This window comes from Hesperophylax consimilis, chromosome 16 (genome assembly GCF_061612785.1).
Source record: "Hesperophylax consimilis isolate HC1 chromosome 16, BYU_Hcon_1.0, whole genome shotgun sequence".
NCBI classification, from domain to species: Eukaryota; Metazoa; Arthropoda; class Insecta; order Trichoptera; family Limnephilidae; genus Hesperophylax; species Hesperophylax consimilis.
In genome coordinates, this window is record NC_142851.1 from 12,847,855 (window position 1) to 12,866,188 (window position 18,334).

Genomic DNA, 18,334 nt, shown 5'->3' on the forward strand with positions numbered 1-18,334 from the left:
GACCGGGCGTCCATATTTTATAAAAGTATGTTATTGATGTTAGAAAGAGAAATAATAATTCTTTCCAGTTTGCCTCAAATATTTATACTGGAGCTATTAATAAAAAAAACAAAATTAATAATTCATATATCTCATCCCTTTCGTAACAATCGGTTTAACTTTAAAAAATATTTTTTATTATGTGAACAAGATAAAAGTGAATGTGTTTTCGAAATATCGAGTTCTTTCAATTTTTCTACGATTGGAGTAAAAAATGAAGTAAATATGTGGTTAGGGTTTTCGACAAAATTTTTCACATTAGGTATTAAAACTCTATTATTTAGAAATTGTAATGTTTATTTTTAAAAACCGGAAAGATAATTTTATGTAGAAAAGAGTATTTTTTATTATGGAAAATTAAAAAATAAGATGTGTATAGAGCATTTAAAATACACAGAAAACATTGCAAAATGAACAAAAGTCGGGAAGTGGGTTAATTTCCTTTTTCCAATTGTGTAATAAATTTTGGTGTCACCTATGCATTATTTTGGCTCAAAGTTACACTTAGGGCGGCTTGCACCATAAGTTAAATTTGATTTAAATATAATTTTAAACACATTATTTGATTTAAGTCGACTTGGCGTCTTGCACCACAAAATTTAATTCGTTAAATGCGTTTAAAGAACTGTCAAAGTTAAATACCCAAAAGCGGCTGTTTAACTGAGTTAAACGTGTTTAGCCCTACTCGTAAAGCAGTACTGTCAAAAATATTTAGGTTATCTCTTCGATTTCTGATTGTGTTTAAAATCTATCTCATTTTAATTTGTATTCACAATGAACATTTGGGATATGTATTCTGACGATCATGAAGAAATTATGTTATTGAAATTATAAATAACTTAAATAAATTATAATATAGTCAGAAAAGTAAACAAGAGAACAAATTTATTTGAAACACTCAGTGCCAAGAAGTTTCAAAGAATATTTCGTCTCAGTAAAGAAATGACATCAAAATGAGGTGCTCGTCCCTTGGAGCTAACACTCCTTATCGAGGAGTACTTTGCAAGGTTGTAAACTTCTAATCATACCTACAGCATTCTTATAATACTTTAAAACAATATAATATGTAAAAGAAATAAAAAAAAAAACAAAATTACTCGGATAATTGTTTTATTTTTAATTCCAACAACAGAAGCTCTTTTTGTATTATTCCATCATTATGTCTATTTGCTTTAACTTTTTCTTCATAAAATAAATGAACACACTATTAAACCACACACACAATCACAAAATATTTTGACACTTCAAGTAAAATGAAACATCGTAGCTGTTTTATTTACGCGTAAATGGCGGTAAACACGCGGTAACTGTTTTACCGACGCGTTAAACGCGTTTAACTAAAATTGCCACCGAACTGCGTGGTGCAAGACGCAACTAAACGCATTTAAGTTAAATGTATTTAGGGTCTTAAATACGTTTAGTTAAATACAATTTAAGATAAAATTTGCGATAGTTGGTGCAAGTCGCCCTTAATGTTTAGTCATCTATTTAGTGGATTAATCTCTGCTAAGCGTTACACTCTCAAAGTCACTATCTTATTTTATAAAAAAACAAAAACACAATTTGTAAAAACAAGGATTTACCTTTATTATTTTTAAATTAGTATTAATACATTAGCTTCCCAGTTAGAACTGAGAATAGTTAACTAACCGTGTTATTAAATTATTTGGTAAAGAATATTTTTCAGACTTTATGTCCGGGTTAAATCTTCCCCATAGGAAAAACTAAACCCTTCCACACACTTTTCCACAAATTATCATCTAGTCAATCAACATTATGCAAGTGCATAATATAAGCAAAATAAATACAAAACAATACAAGAACAACACGTCAACTCACCAGAGATCAAATAGGAAAATAATTCACCGACTCCAGATATTTTCATATCAGAGGGTTCGGCTCGGTAGAACTCCTAACAGGGCCTATAAATCCTACTGATCCCTCAACATAAATATTTAAAAAATGTTTCATTATCTTACATGTATTTAAAATGATATTTTGACATTTGCATTTTTATATATAAATTTTTTGATAGATCTAATACGCCTAAATTTTTAATGAGAGAGCTAGGTATAATGCCAGTAGCCGAAATAACAAATGGCAATATTTTTATAGTCTGAGAATGCCAAATTTTTTTAATCTCATTTCCTAAATCTGTGTACCTATTTTCTTATTTATTCATTAACAGATTTTTGAATATTACAGGAATTTGGAATAGCGACATCAATTATATAAGTTATTTTTTTAATTTTGTCATGTAAAACTATATCGGGTCTATTATAACTAATCGTTTGGTCTGTTAGTATAGTTTTATCGTAATATATTTTATAAAATTAATTTTCTACGACATTATTATTTTGTAACTTTCATCTAAATGAATAGCAAATTGAATTAAATTTCAGCAGTTAGATTGCTGTAACATAGCATAACATGTTTCAAATTCAGTTTAAATTGATGCTTTCTGCTATTTTATAAGATAAACAGAGTTGTAGATATTCTCAGTATCGCCCCGGTGAGAGATCACCGTTAAGCCTTGAAATGTTGCTTGAAATGGCTTTAGCCATGTTTAATGAATAGTCAGGCACTTCCCAATCTTCCTCTTCCCCATCTCCCTCACTTACCCACTCCCGTCAGCCCCACAAATAATTGGGGATGTCGTAAGCTCAGTGGTTACAGACCATTCAGAGCAGTTGGAATTCTTAAACTCTAAAATTGATGGTTTTTACAATTTTTTTGTTTGTTTACAGTGTACCACGTCCCAAAGTCATGCCCAACATCCTTCACGCCATTGGAAACTCTCCCATGGTGAAGCTGAATAAAATTCCTCAGTTAGCTGGGATCCAATGCGACATGTGTAAGATTATTTTCATAATATTATATCTGTCTTACTTATTAGGTTCTTGACCGCCGGTTCAGCGTTTGTATAGTTAATCCGGTCTTAAGTTCATCGGAGGGGCCCCACCACTTTCCCAACGACGGTACAAGGAAACCGATTGTTTACCTCCTTCGTCGTATACGCCAAGACTAATTTTTTTAATAAAACAAAACTGGATTTACTATTTTTTTAATAAAACAAAGCTGGATTTACTATTACTACTACCAGTTTAAAGCCATTTTAACCATACCCCATGGTATTACAACGAGGTAGACACATTAATCAAGTTTTTCACTATATACAGGGTTTTCCAATAAGAGGAGTTATTTTGATATTCAATTGTAAAAGATCAATGGTTTCGTTGCTTGTGTGGCACGTAGCGCCGTCTTGTTGAAAGTAAACGTCCAGATCAATACCATCCAATTCCGGTCATAAAAAATCATTAATCATCTCTCGATAGCGCAATCCATTCACCGTAACTGTTGCTCCAGCCTCATTTTCGAAAAAGTAAGGTCCAATGACTCCGCCGGACCATAAACCGCACCAAACAGTAACACGTTGAGGATAGAGAGGCTTTTCAACAATAACTCTTGGGTTTTCCGAGCCCCAGATGCGACAATTTTGCTTGTTGACAAAGCCACCGAGGTGGAAATGGGCCTCATCACTCAAGATGATTTGCATTTGATTCACTCAAGTGAATTTTAATAATTTAAATGCTTTGTTGAAGCTTGTATTGTTCCATTTTTATTAATGGCGTAGTTTCTACTTGTCAAATGTCAAAAAATGACAGCTTCAAAAGTAACATCTACCGAAATAACGGGCTATTCAAAATAACACCTCTTATTGGAAAACCCTGTATTTACACCGCGATTGTGGGTAAGGAGGTTACTGTATAATTAATACATTATTTGGTTGATTTAATTTTAGGAACAACTTTTTCTTTTAACTTATATTTTAAGGTTATACCCATCATGTAATGTATCATTGAAGAAGAAGATAATACATACTAATAAATGATGCATGAAACAGAACAAAACACAGAAAATAAAAAAAATAACGTTCACAACTAGACATCGAACCCAGGATCTCTTGCCTTACCGGGACAGGCGTCTTAACCACCGTACCATTGGGACCTATTTATTAATTATTATATTTCTTGATCTCATATTTTAAATAAATTGGTCCCGATGGTAACATTATCTACATAACATGTAGATTAAGTGTTTTGACATACGTCAAACTTTAGAACAACATGTTTTTTTAGTTTATCAATTACGTCATGTTTGTTGGCATCGTGAATTTAATAAGAAATAAATAATATTGCGTTTGGCCATGAATTTTCTTTAATCTTCCATACTTTTTAAAATATGATATTTGCACAGTTTATTACTGAAATAATCAAGGTTATTCAATAAATGCTTCTTATATTCTTTAATGGTTTCCGTTTCATAAAATATAATTCATTTGGACCGAGGGATGTGCTGTCTTAAAGTGAATTCTTAATTTTCATAATAATTTTAAGAAAAAAAAACGTATATATGGTATAACCATTTATGAGTGAGTTAAAAATTTGCTGATTTGATCGACAATTTACATTTATTTCAGTTTGTATATAAGTATTATGAAGCCAAAATAAAACCAATTATGGATTTCCTCTTTGTGACTTTACCTCTACTGAGACAGCATAATAAGGAATAAGTAAATTAAATTTGTAAGAAAGGAATATGAATTCAAAAATTTATACAAAAAAAAGATTATATAAAATGAAAAATTTACAAAACAAAACATTTATCAATACATTTATAGCCACGGAGAGAGGTTGTAGATATAAATCAAATCATAATAGAAATATAAACAATATAGACATAAAATTATTTACAAACCATCAGAGAAATATTATTTTATGGACCTTTTGTATTTGGTAAGTTCGCAACTGAAAATATCCACCTTGGATAATACGCTATTGTAATTATTGCATAGTATAACTGTTCTGGCAAGAATTCTGCTTAGAGTTCGTTTTGCATTTATTTGATGTAAGCATAATGAATAAGATTAGGAAAGGGACTCTTACATGGTTTAGGCATGTAGACTGAATGATCGAATAAATAATATAAGGAGATTTTATTATGATGCGAAAGTGAATGGTAGGAGTCGGAGATTCCCAAGGAAGATGTGGCCCGATCGAACGAATCAAATACTTGTGTCTGGCCATTTCAAGAGTAAGAATAACAGAAGATTATGAATGAAGCAAGGAATGTGCGCCAAGAGATGGTTGTGTGGCAGTCCATCCTCTCTGCCTACCCCTGCGAAACTGCGTGATGGTTGATTACTTAAATGTTAGAATTACTAATTACTAGTTTTATAGTATTATTTGATTGTTAGTAAGTATTAATAAATTATGTCCTTTACTCCATAAAACACAAGGTGCTAATATTTAATAAAATTATTTTATTTGGTCTGATGGGATTTTAGATGCTAAATGCGAATTCTTCAATCCTGGAGGCTCTGTGAAGGATCGCATTGGCTACCGAATGATTGAGGATGCGGAGGCCCTGGGCATCCTCAAGCCTGGTTCTGTCATCATCGAACCCACTTCTGGAAACACAGGCATTGGACTGGCCATAGCTAGCGCCGTTAAAGGTAAGCAATTCATTTTAGAACCTCCTTCACAAATGTCCTCCACTGACTGCGTCCCTTGCCGCTTGCCTCACATTACATGTCCAGTCCATTGCCGTCTTTGTTAATTTCGGAATCTTTATTTAACATGTAGGTAGTACAACTTTAAGATGACAGATAATTTTGAAACATAAGAAAAAATAAAATTACAATAGGTAAAAAATACAACAAACAAAAATAAAAATACAGTTATCAAATAGATTTACCAAAATACAACAGAAGGTTTAAGAGTAGTGTACGAATTATAGTAGTCGATATTACCTAAGTATTGGTTTCCCATAGTGTAAAGCCGCTGTATAGAGAAATGGGCAATATAGTTGCGTTTGGGTATGCTGCAGTAGAATAGTGTATTTTGTCGTGTTGTTATTGTGGGTATGTGTAGGTTTATGAGCAGGAGTTCGCAGCAGTTGAAATTAAAGTTTTTAGTATTTTGAATAAAAGGGTTAAATCCACAGACATAGGAATTAATAGACGAGAAGATAATGGCGAGGGGTAAAATCAACTGTTGAAGAACGAAGGGGGTTAAGCTGACTGTGATTCGTCAAAAAATCAATCTGACAGTAAATAGGCATCTCGCATTATAATATCACCATTTAGTTCTTAAAAGTAAAATCTGCTTTTGAATGAATAGACATTTTTACATGGGAGCGCAAATTACTCGCCACGTTATGTTTGCAGAGTCGTAGTTAGTTTCAGAGTATTTAGTTAAGACACTTTTACAAATGTTTCATAATTTACTTACCCCAGTAAACAACGATGAGCACACTTGAGAATCGCTACATTGTGATGTGATAGTATATGTTTCTAAAACTGATCCATATAATATGGTGTGAATAAGCTTAAAATAAAGTAAGTTGCCAAAATTGTAAGTTTCGCTGATGATACGATTCTCCTCTTCAAATCAAGCAATTGGAATGATGTATACATAAAAGCTAACAGGGGCATAACTGTGGTTAAAAGATGGTTAAACAATAATACACTAACAATGAATGTGACCAAAACTAAATACATTGAATTTAGTATTAATCCTTCCTTAAGAAACCCAGAAAATCAAATTAAAATTTGTGCTTGCAACCTGACAAATCCGATAATATGTGATTGCCCTTATTTAGAACAGGTAACTAAAATTAAATACTTAGGTATTATTTTTGATAGCAATTTAAAGTGGAAAGAACATATAACCTCTACAGCAAACAAACTTAGAAAATTCATTTATTTTTTTAGACAAACTCGCAACTTTCTCAACCTAAGCCAGCTCAAAACAATCTACTATGCACTTTGTCAATCTTTAATAGAGTATGGTATCATAGCATGGGGAGGAGCAAACGCTGCCGCCATTGATCCAATATCTAAAGCTCAGAAACTTATAATAAAGATTATCCTCAAACTACCAATCACAAGCAGTTCGGATGAAATCTTTAGGAAAATCTGTGTTATGGACATTAGGCAACTTTATGCCAAAAACATACTAACATACCTCTTCAAACACAAAACTACTTTTGACAATATCCAAACTGCTCGTGATACTAGAACAAAAGGACATAATTTCTTACAAATCCCTTTCGCTAAAACAACTTTTGGCCAGAGAAACTTTAGATATTTTGCAACAAGGCTATATAATGCTCTCCCACTAGCCATTAGACTGAACGATTTTTTTCTGAAATATAAAACAGACATCAAATCTTGGATCATCAGCCAAGACAGATCCATGATAAATTGTTTTATAAAAATCCCTACATAAGTATGTACTCCAACTAGATGCTGATTAACAAATGTATCATTTATTATTATTATTTATTATTTTCTATCTTTTTCACAATGTCATTTAATGTAGTGAAATATTTAATGTATCAAAAAATATGTAAACATTTTTAATGTATCAAATACGTCTGTCTCGACACAGGTTTATCCTAGTGAGACAGACATCGAAAAAAAAAACCTGTAAAAGAAACTTTATATTGATAATAAAAAAAAAAAAAAAAAAAAAGTAAAATAATGCTTACTTATGGAATGTAATACGACAATTGGGTTTATTCTCTTTTTCACATCTATTTTTACAAGTTTTCATATCACAAGTCAACATTTTGCCGTGTTATTTCGTAAAATGAACCGATGATGCCTCGACCATAGTTCGCACAAGAATGATGACGTCACGTTTTCAAATTTCACTTGAGGCCATACGCGAGCCCAGCCGGCTCCAATGGAACCGGTATGGGGAGTGGGGATAATACGCTTTTAATCACTTAGGGCATGTCTACTAATATTCATATGTCTATGGTTAAATCATTTATTTTACGGCTATTTTCTAATGTATGTATTTTTAGATTTTTGATTGTGTTATTAAAATTTTAGGCTGATAAAATGCATAATTGGTTTTTTAAATTAATTGTTTTTTTATATTTTCATAGAAAGCAATTAAAATTATTATTTCATTGCTGGAAACCCGGATGTTTGTGATTTTATTTTTACATGAAATATTTATGTTACCTGCCTCACTTGTAGAAGATGTCTGTTCTGAGAAATATGGTTTGACATAATACGTATTCATATTTATGAATTGTTTACATGTACAATTTGATAAAATATTTATTGCAATTATTATATATTGCAGAATATAATGTTGCAGAATATAATGTTGCTTTATTTGTAATGTCACCATTACTGATAAAATGCTTTGTAAACTTCACCTATATTCAACTTGTTATTTCATTTGAAAACGTGCTTGATTCATCTGACCCAGCACATAGTTTTGACTTACTGCACATGTTTGTTGTACTCATAGGAAAGATCTACATAAATCTAAACAACCGATCAACATAAAAATACGGCCATTAAATGTTTTTTTATCTTTTACAATGCCGACCTTTACAAAGTAATCTATTTGATCACGCGGCACGTATTGACACAGTGAATAGGATTTAGTGAAACTTCATGGATCACATATGCGACATCAGCATACGGAGATAGCTGTCGAAGGATCACATATGTAACAGCAACGTGGATAAGATTAACCCTTAGAAGACAGGAATATTTTATCTCAAACTCAAATATAATATTGAAAATTGTATTTGAAATAATTGACAGGATTCTGCAATATTAACTTTAAATTTTTTTAAATTTCATGGACAATAATGAAATGCGTTAAAAACTTCTAAAACTTAGCTCTACACACTGCACGTTGCAGTCACTGAAGGTAGTACATGATTTCACTGAACTGCTATTGTAGTTGGTCGGACCCTAGATGTTAAAAGTCTTAACTCCTAGGGGCCGGAGCACTGCATTTGCAGTGTCGACATAATACATTCATTTTGCCTACAGATATTACCTCTACTGGGTAAGGGGCCGTTCAAGTATTATGTAAGCACTATAGGGGGGCAGGGGGGTCTTTGCTTTGCTTATTTTTGATGACATGGGGGGGTGGGGGGGTCGAGATAGTGATTACGTCAGCACTGCTCAGCAGTAGTTATTTTTTTTTACACATTGGCAACCCACACATTGTCTATGTTTGAAAACCGAATACATATTCGGGGATTCCCACAAATAATAAATACGTTTAGGTACTCGCTTAAAAAAACGGAATACATTAACAGAAAAATGCATATAGGTACCAATTTTTACGTAAGCATGGGAGGGGGGGGGGTAAGAGCTTTGCTTACTTTTGGTTACAAGGGGGGAAGAGGGGGTAAATAATTGTAATAAATCTGCTTACGTAATACTTGAACGGACCCTAAGTTAAAGACAAAAATGAAAATGTCACTTCACTCAGAAACTTCAATAAATAAAAAATCTTTTCATTTATTGAAATTTCTTGCCGGCCCCCATGGGTTAAACGCCAGCGTTATTCTTAAGGATACCTTTAAAAAACCATTTCTATGAATATAACTAGCTTTTCTGGGGAAACTACTTATGGTAGATTATATATTATTTCTATAAATATATAAACCCATTATCTGGTTAAACAGTACAATTTACAAAAACCTCATTCGGCAAAAAACAAGTAAGTTATGATGAAAAATGAATCAGATGGCGCAAGGCGAAAATTTTGCGGCTGAACAACAACAGTTAATGTAATTTTAATCAGATTTTATTTTTCAAGCACAGCTAATATGTGGTCATTTTCAGTGCAGCGGTGACCTTTCTAACTTAATCTTTAATGCCAATCTACATAATAGTCTCGTACATTTTTTTTTTTTATGTGGTTTTACTTTTTCAAGCACTAATAACTTTTTCATATTATAATATTAAGATAAAAATGCTAACATAATATATTATGTTCTCAGATAAAAGTATTTATGTACTAGCTGTACCCCGCCACGCGTTGCTGTGGATCAGTCTGTCTGTGCAGATAAAGAAACAATAGCACATATTTTTGCCTGTCACAGGTGACATCTATATAATATAGGCATATAAAAACACACGCGTATTCAAATGCAACGTTGTATCAAAATTTCAAAGCAAGCGGTGAAGAACTTTTGTAGATGTAAGATTTTGAACAAACGAACATTTACATTTTTATTTATATAGTTTTTCTAAGTAGTTTATTTGTGCAGCCTCTGTGGTATAATATCTATGATTGTGGGATCTCTTGCCATCGCATTGAAAATGCACAAGAGTATGGCTATGGGATCTCCAATTACGATGGGGAAGAGTTAGAAGGTTGGGAAGTGCCTAGCTTTACAGATCTAAACACGGCTAAGACTATTTCAAGCAATTGTTCAACTGAGGATGCAATAACAGATTAAACACGCACAAGCTGTTTTTGCACCCTTCGCCTTTTTGGTATCTCCAATCACTCTTCTTCATCTGCTGTATAAATATTACTTCTGTAGGTTTTACACAGACGGAGCTATATGTAATAATTTGAACACAAGTTATAAGTATCTCCAATCTCTCTTCTTCATCTGCTGTATAAATATTACTTCTGTAGGTTTTACACAGACGGAGCTATATGTAATAATTTGAACACTAGTTACAAGTATCTCCAATCTCTCTTCTTCATCTGCTGTGTAAATATTACTTCTGTAGGTTTTACACAGACGGAGCTATATGTAGTAGTTAGAACACTAGTTACAAGTGAATCTTAGCATTTCAAAAAACTTGGAGCACCTTTTAAACAAAACAACAATTTACATCATAAGTTGTTATTGCATTCAGGCCCTCAATTCTGGTACATCTACCACTGTATATTTGCACTTATATTTTAAGGCTGTGTGTTACGTTCATACAAAATGGTTGACCTGAGGTAACATTCGCAAATATGTTATGTCATTGAAATAGTATTTAATAAAAATATTCATGAAACCAGAAATGTGAATAGAATTAGATTGACACAAATGAAAAATAACAGAATCATAGATTTTCTTAATGTATAAAGGGTTAAAGATGTATAATAAAATGCCTGAAAGTCTGAAGAATGAATGTATTTAAAAAAATGTTATGTTTACTGCAAAAATATAATTTTATGAATAATGAAATGTAACCATGTCATAGACATATGAATATTAGTAGACCTGCCCTAAGTGATTAAAAGCGTATTATTCCCCACTCCCCATACCGGTTCCATTGGAGCCGGCTGGGCTCGCGTATGGCTTCCCGTGAATCTTGAGAATGTGACGTCATCATTCTTGTTCGAACTAGCGTCGAGCTATGGTCGAGGCATTTTACGAAATAACACGGCAAAATGGTGGCTTAGCTATGAAAACTTGTAAAAATAGATGTGAAAAAGAGAATAAACCCAATTGTCATATTACATTCCATATGTAAGCATTATTTTAAGCGTAATTACATCGTATAATATGGATCAGTTTGTAGAAACATTTACTATCACATCGAGATATATTTGTACGCATCGTTGGTTACTGGGAACTAAATTATGAACACTTATAAAAGTGTCTTAACTAAATACGTAAACAAAATATTCGACTCTGAAAATAGAAGAAACTTTTTTTTGCCGAATTTGGACTTCGCAAATTTGTTCATAACGTGGCGAGTAATTTTCGCTCCCATGTAAAAATGTCTATTCATTCAAAAGCAGATTTTACTTTTAAGAACTAAATGGTGATATTATAATGCGAGATGCCTATATACTGTCAGATTGATTTATTGACGAATCACAGTCAGCTTTACCCCCTTCGTTCTTCAACAGTTGATTTTACCCCTCACCTTTAATTTCTAGTCTATATATTCATATGTCTGTGAACCATGTACATTTTTTTATGAAATTTTTTTTTTAGGTTACAGATGCATCATCGTCATGCCCGAGAAGATGTCCGACGAAAAAGTGAACACCCTGAAGGCCCTAGGAGCTGAAATCATCCGCACCCCCACCGAGGCCGCCTGGAACACTCCGGAGAGTCTCATCATGGTGGCTCACAGGCTCAATAATGAGATCCCCAACTCTGTCATCCTCAATCAGGTAATATCACACCAATAATCTAAACTGTTTGATTTCTTCGGTTCCATGACAAAATAGAACACTGAAGTAAAAGAAAAACCTAACCCAACCTAACTTCACATAATCTAACCTAACGAATTATTTTACCGTGTTCTGTTTTGTCCGGTTGGTGATTTCATCATCATTACCGTGCTAATTTCAGGGTGGGGGCCTCCTCCACAAATGCTATCCACTGGCTGTGGTCCCTCGCCATTCAACTCCAGATCTCGTCTTTTCCATCCTACTCCAATCTTTTTCAACACAGCCTATCTACCGCTTTCTCGATCTGCCTCAGGGTTGCTTCCATGGGAGCACTCCAAAAAGAAGGGCCTGAGAGCGGTCTTGAAGAGATCCATGTTGTAGGATGGAGAAAACATAGAAGCCGACAAATCGTTCCACGAGTCGTAGAAATGTCCCGTTCTCATGTGACAAATGTCAACCGTGCATAAATCAGACTAGAGGTGGCTGCCAAATTCAACAGTTGTGTACTATTAAAGTACCTGTGGGCCCTGTACTGTACGCCCAACTTCTTAGATGCAAACTTGACTCAAATTTAGATGTCATCTGGCTCTACAAATAAATAATTAAATCTGTTTAATTTTTTTACAATAAGTGAATTTTTTAAATTCTCTTTCAGTACCGCAGTCCCGGTAATCCTTTGGCTCACTACGACGGCACCGCCTCTGAGATCCTGGACGCCTTCGATGGATGCGTGGACATGGTGGTGGTGGGCGCCGGCACTGGCGGCACTGTCTCCGGCATCGGCAGGAAGATGAAAGAGCTCTGCCCCTCCTGCATAGTCGTGGCTGCTGACCCCGAAGGCTCCATTCTTTCTTTGCCCGAGGAGCTCAATAAGACCGACGTCGACTTTTACGAGGTAAATTATTACACATTTTACACGTGGAACAACGGAAGGGTATGAATAAATTTGAATGAACCGAGAAATGGATGCTAAGTCATGATGCCAGTTTTGTGGTGTCCAGACTCTGCCATCTCTGTGAAGAAATAAGATGTGTACCGTGTTACTCGGTCATACGGAAAATCTTTGCAAAACTTTTGGAGGATTGTGAATTATCACCAATTTAAATGGATTGTTGGCTGGATGATTCTGTGGTTCTCCAATCTGCAGAACCCAAGGTTGCGTGGTTACTCTCGATGTGTAGAATCAGAATTCGAATATTTTAAATTTAGTTTTATTTTAACAAACTCACGTTACAATAATTTTATCAACAAAAGTAGATCGCGTACGTTAGAGGGGATTTAGGGCTAAACCGGCGGCTGCGACCACTGGAGAGAGAATGAAATATTTGCCATTATTTATTTATTGAGTTTACAATGATACCAGTCTCACATAAATGTAGGGAAAAGTAAACGTTGTTGTTATTTTCGGTAGATGTAAAGTCACTATAATTTACCCTACTGTGGCGTTATGATTTCTTATTTTATTTTTGTGACTTTAGATTTTAATAAAATTCCATTCAACTATGTATTTTATAAATACTGAAAGCAAAATCATGCTTATCATACATAGTACTTATCATAATGATTAAAATGTAATGATCCATAACACTATCTTATGTAATAGTGTTACAATTAATGAATTCAGGAGATAATTGGTGACCCTTGTGATTATATCGAGGAAGTCAATTTTGACGATTACTGAATCACATGTTCCTTGTTCAATAATTAGTCTATCTGTATTTTAGTTTCTGAAGCCGCAATAGTGGTCTATGCGTTTCACTTTGGTCAAGAGTTTGTGGGTTTGAATTTCTTAGGGCGCAAAAATGCATCAACCCATTATGTACAAATTATCCATCCCTCTAGCGCTACGCTCCTACATGTGTGCATTAAGACGATGCATTACAAAACTTATTTTTATATAAAAAAATTGCAACCATTGACAGATATGTTTCAAATCAAAATTTTGTTTCATAGAATTATTATAATTTTTTCAGTCTATTGTATTATCTATTATATTATCTATTGTCTATTTTTTGTCTATTTGTAAACTTTTAAATGAAAATACTAAGCGTGGTGTTCTCTCTTTCTAACACTGTTTAAATCTTATATCGCTCCATAATACAAAATGAGATAGCACAACTTTTATGAGTCTGTGTCAAGCTGGGAGAAATATCTCCCAAAAACTACGAGTGTTTGACATCTGAGAGAAATATCTCCCAAAATTGCTCTAGGGGTTAAAAAGCCAGCAATATTATTTTTTCAAGGTCTGGCTTCTTTAATTTTTATTCGATTCAGTGTTTGGCTACGTGACCAGTGACCAATTATTTTTAGTGATAAATTTGTGTTGGCTTCAATTAAAAAAAGAAAAAAGTTTTAATATCCTGTTTGCTGTTATTGTGGCAATTTGTGGTTTTGACGAAAATACACACAAACAAACAATTGATAAATTCTATTGACTGTTACTTCGTAATAACCAAAATGAAAACAGTTTTAAGGCGCTACCTTTCACGGTTTGTTATTTTTTTGAGATGGTAAAAGATGATAATGGAAGTGTTTAATAATTATTATTAGCGTAGCGCAGTCCTGTTTTCACTCAACCATTTGGCATTTCACCTGTCTGTAAATTTGTTTGTTATGTTCTGGTTCAAGATGGTGGCCTTGTTGGATTTATTAACCCGCCAGAGTTTGCATGAACCTGGTTCTTACTATGAGCTGTCAATTCTAATCTTTTCAATATTATGGTACCTACCGGTATGAAGAAAGTTTGAAAAAAAGAACCATCATTGAGATGGTGACATTTCTTTCGACAAATTGTATAATTCTTTATTTGAAAAAATATTACGTAAAATGTTTATGGTTTATAATTAAGTAGGTAGGTTTTCAAGTACCTATTTACAAATCTTATGATTTCAGAGGAACTTTTGGTTATGATTTATTAAATAAGAGAAAATTAGAAACATACTTTTTTGGACGTGAGGTCTACTGTTCTTAGAACTACTTAGCTATGATGTTTATTACAGACATTTTTTTTAATGCAGTTTTTGGAAAGGCAAATTAAAAATACTATGAAAATTTTTCAGTTTTATATCATCTTAGTTTATTTTATTGTTTTTATTATAATCATGCGAAAACTGTATTATGTACTACTAACTGTCTTTAATTATTTTTATAACATTTTGTAATTCCTTATAATGTTTATTCTTTGTCATTTATAAATATATTGTATAGGTGCAAATATTGAATCAACAACTAGAATTAATGGAATAATTGCTGTTTATGCAAAATATATAAATGACTGTTTGTTTCCTAAATAAAATAAAATAACCAAATTTAGATCAAAGCCAAAGTAATATGTATACATGTGTGGTTATCTTAGTGTACAAAATAAAAGTCTCGTTTAACTCAGATACAGCGTTTATTATTGAATTAAAATCGTTTCACAAATCACAATAACAACGGGCTTACTATGCGAAATACTATGGAATGCAGGCGATATCTAGGTCAAAGTTTCTAGCGCGGAGGTAGTTGACTGAAGACCGAAGACTGAATACTGGATACTAACTGCTCGCTGCGTCGGGCTTATTTATACAGCCCAGCCGATGGCAACAGTAGGTAGGCGGGATCGCAAGTAAAACGGAGACACTCGCTCAGACTGGGTCCTACTGGAACATTCGGTGGCGCTGCTATTACGCATAGGCGATAGGCTAGAACCTTCTAGCGAGTTGGCGTAATGTGCCAGACCAACTCGCAACGTATTGTCGTAGGTAGGTCGCGTTGTTTACGATTAGTTCTCGGTAGTAACTCGCAAGTACATAGGCAGGTCGAGTTGTTTACTATTAATGAGACAATCTGGATTATTCTCTCAAGCCACACATGGATTTGTGCGAATATGTAAATATTTTGTGAAGTTTTTTTCCTTGGAGTCTGTATACTTAGGCCCTTCTTCCACAGGGATAAGCAAGTATCCGATACCCATGTTGTGTACTCACATCGTAAACAACTTGTCGTGCACAGTACATACATGTCGCTGTTGAAATCACGAGACCCGCATCGCTACAAATCAATTCTCGAAATGTCAAAACTGGAATGCTTTCATAACCTCACTCACAACCAAACAGTTGCTGCAGCTGTTACTTTTATATCCGGTCATTCTTTGTTGACTATTTTGTTTACAGCTTGATCCACGGGAATATTTTAAACAAAATAGTAGAAAGTCTATGGAATAAACTTTCAGAGTTTTTCATTGGTGTATAGTATAATAAGTAGGCTCCGAATGAGAATTTTATTATCTATATATTGGCTTATCTATTGTTTTTTAGGAACAATTTGATTCATACAAAAAGTCCGAAGATATCGATCTAGTGAGTGGTTTATTTATGGCTTAATCTAAAGCATATGCAATGTTACAACATGTATGACACAAAGGATGCCGTGTGTTATTATGACTTTATTGGTCCCCATAATCGAACCGTTTCACCGTTTGCTCAAATTGTGGTTAGCCGTTAAGTATATCAGCACGACCATTATGCTTGACAGCTGATCACAATTAAATCGAAAGCTGAATCAGGCAGAGAATTGGCATTTGGCAGAATTTAAAACATGCCAAACTTAATGCTTATCAGATATTTTTTCTCTTGTTTTGATTGTGTTTAATGATTTCAGGTTGAAGGAATTGGCTACGATTTCATCCCCACGGTGTTGGACCGCTCCAACGTTGACAGATGGGTGAAGTCCAACGACAAGGAGGCTCTGCCCATGGCTAGGAGACTAATCCGAGAAGAGGGTCTGCTCTGCGGTGAGAATATTACCTACTCTAAATGATGGTGACCGGGTATGTCATCAAAGTGACAATTCAACACACCTCCAAAACGTGAAATAAAGTCATGAAAAGTGATGAAACAAAAACTAGGTTAAATAGGTTACATAGGTAACTATTGAAGTCATGAAAAGTGATGAAACAAAAACTAGGTTAAATAGGTTACACAGGTAACTATTAAACATAGTTTTTGTTTCATCACTTTTAATGACTATATCACTTTTTAAAGGTGTGTTGAATTTTCATTTTGATGAAATATCATGGAACCGTTCCTACCTATAATATATTTTAGCAGACAATTTTTGTAATGTTATGTTTGAAATGGCTTACTTTTGCATGCCAATTTGAAATTATTATGCAAGTCATAGAATAAAGAATAGGACAAGAAGTGTAGGCGTGTTTCGTGATCCTAATATTTGCCTAATTGAGGCTTAAATTTTCAACACACTGTTTTTTCAACAATTTTCAACTGTGTGTACGAAAGTCAAATGGGATGGAGATGTATGATGTCAGGCAAGTGTAAGTGAGATAGAGTAGTGGCCTATCGGGTTAAATGGAACATTTGTTTCCATTCAAATTTGTATGGAAGGCACATGCTATTCTTTATTGTACAATGCAAGTCCAGTTATCTCCCATGATTATTTATGGGTAAGAACTACATAGCAACCAAATAATTAATAAATTATTTTTATTCAGGCGGCAGCAGTGGCACAGCGATGGCGGTGGCGCTAAAAGTGGCCAAGGATCTGAAGAAGGGGCAGAAGTGCGTTGTGCTACTCCCTGATGGAGTCAGAAACTACATGACCAAGTTCATCTCCGACAACTGGCTGGAGGCACGCAACCTGAAGGAAACTGTACATCAGGACCATTGGTAAGGTTTTCCAGTAAAATTACATACCATCTGAAGAGGGCCGCTGTGAGTACCAAAATCTATCCTCCCGTCCTACTTACAAAGCTATCGACCATTTCGTAAATTATCTCAACGAAGGGATCAGAAAAAAGTTCAGGATCAGGATAAATTTGGCCATTTTTCAAATTCAGTCTTCAAGGGATGGAATAAACTAATCTTCTTAAGCGAGTTTCATTGTATTTGTTTTTGTTATTTTCTGAGCTTTGGGGTTAACCTGTCCGGGAGTATGGACGGAATTGAACGTCAACGTGCGCTTTCGCCAAAGGAGTATGGACGGCCATTCACGTCAAGCATCGCAAACTAAAATTTGGCGCCACTTTGCTGTAAATGTGCATCGTACTGCCATCTGTGGACCTATTCCTACAACTTTACACCATTTTAAAACACTTAACTTCATTATCGACAGAGATATAGGCAGTTATTCATTTTTGATGACGTCACACATACAAATTCGAACGTAAACAGAAATCTGCAACCGTTGATTTCGGCGCGCACGTGTTTTGATGATTTGCTCGCGGATTTTTAATAGTTTGTTGGTATATCTAGGCAATACAGTTTAAATTTAATGTGTTTTGTGTTTTTAGTGAGATTATGAGTTCATAGCGAAGTGCATGGCATTGTGTC

General features: G+C 34.1%; 1 protein-coding gene across 2 annotated transcripts in view; it reads left to right on the forward strand.

The window, feature by feature from the left end:
• Cbs (Cystathionine beta-synthase) overlaps positions 1–18,334 on the forward strand; it is a 49,928-nt gene that overhangs the window by 3,946 nt on the left and 27,648 nt on the right. For both annotated transcript variants that reach the window (XM_089640913.1, XM_089640914.1), the window contains exons 3-8: positions 2,787–2,893; positions 5,387–5,554; positions 11,824–12,005; positions 12,661–12,900; positions 16,647–16,779; positions 17,497–17,671. In XM_089640913.1, coding sequence (XP_089497039.1) covers positions 2,787–2,893; positions 5,387–5,554; positions 11,824–12,005; positions 12,661–12,900; positions 16,647–16,779; positions 17,497–17,671 — 1,005 coding nt within the window. The remainder of the gene's footprint in view (positions 1–2,786; positions 2,894–5,386; positions 5,555–11,823; positions 12,006–12,660; positions 12,901–16,646; positions 16,780–17,496; positions 17,672–18,334) is intronic.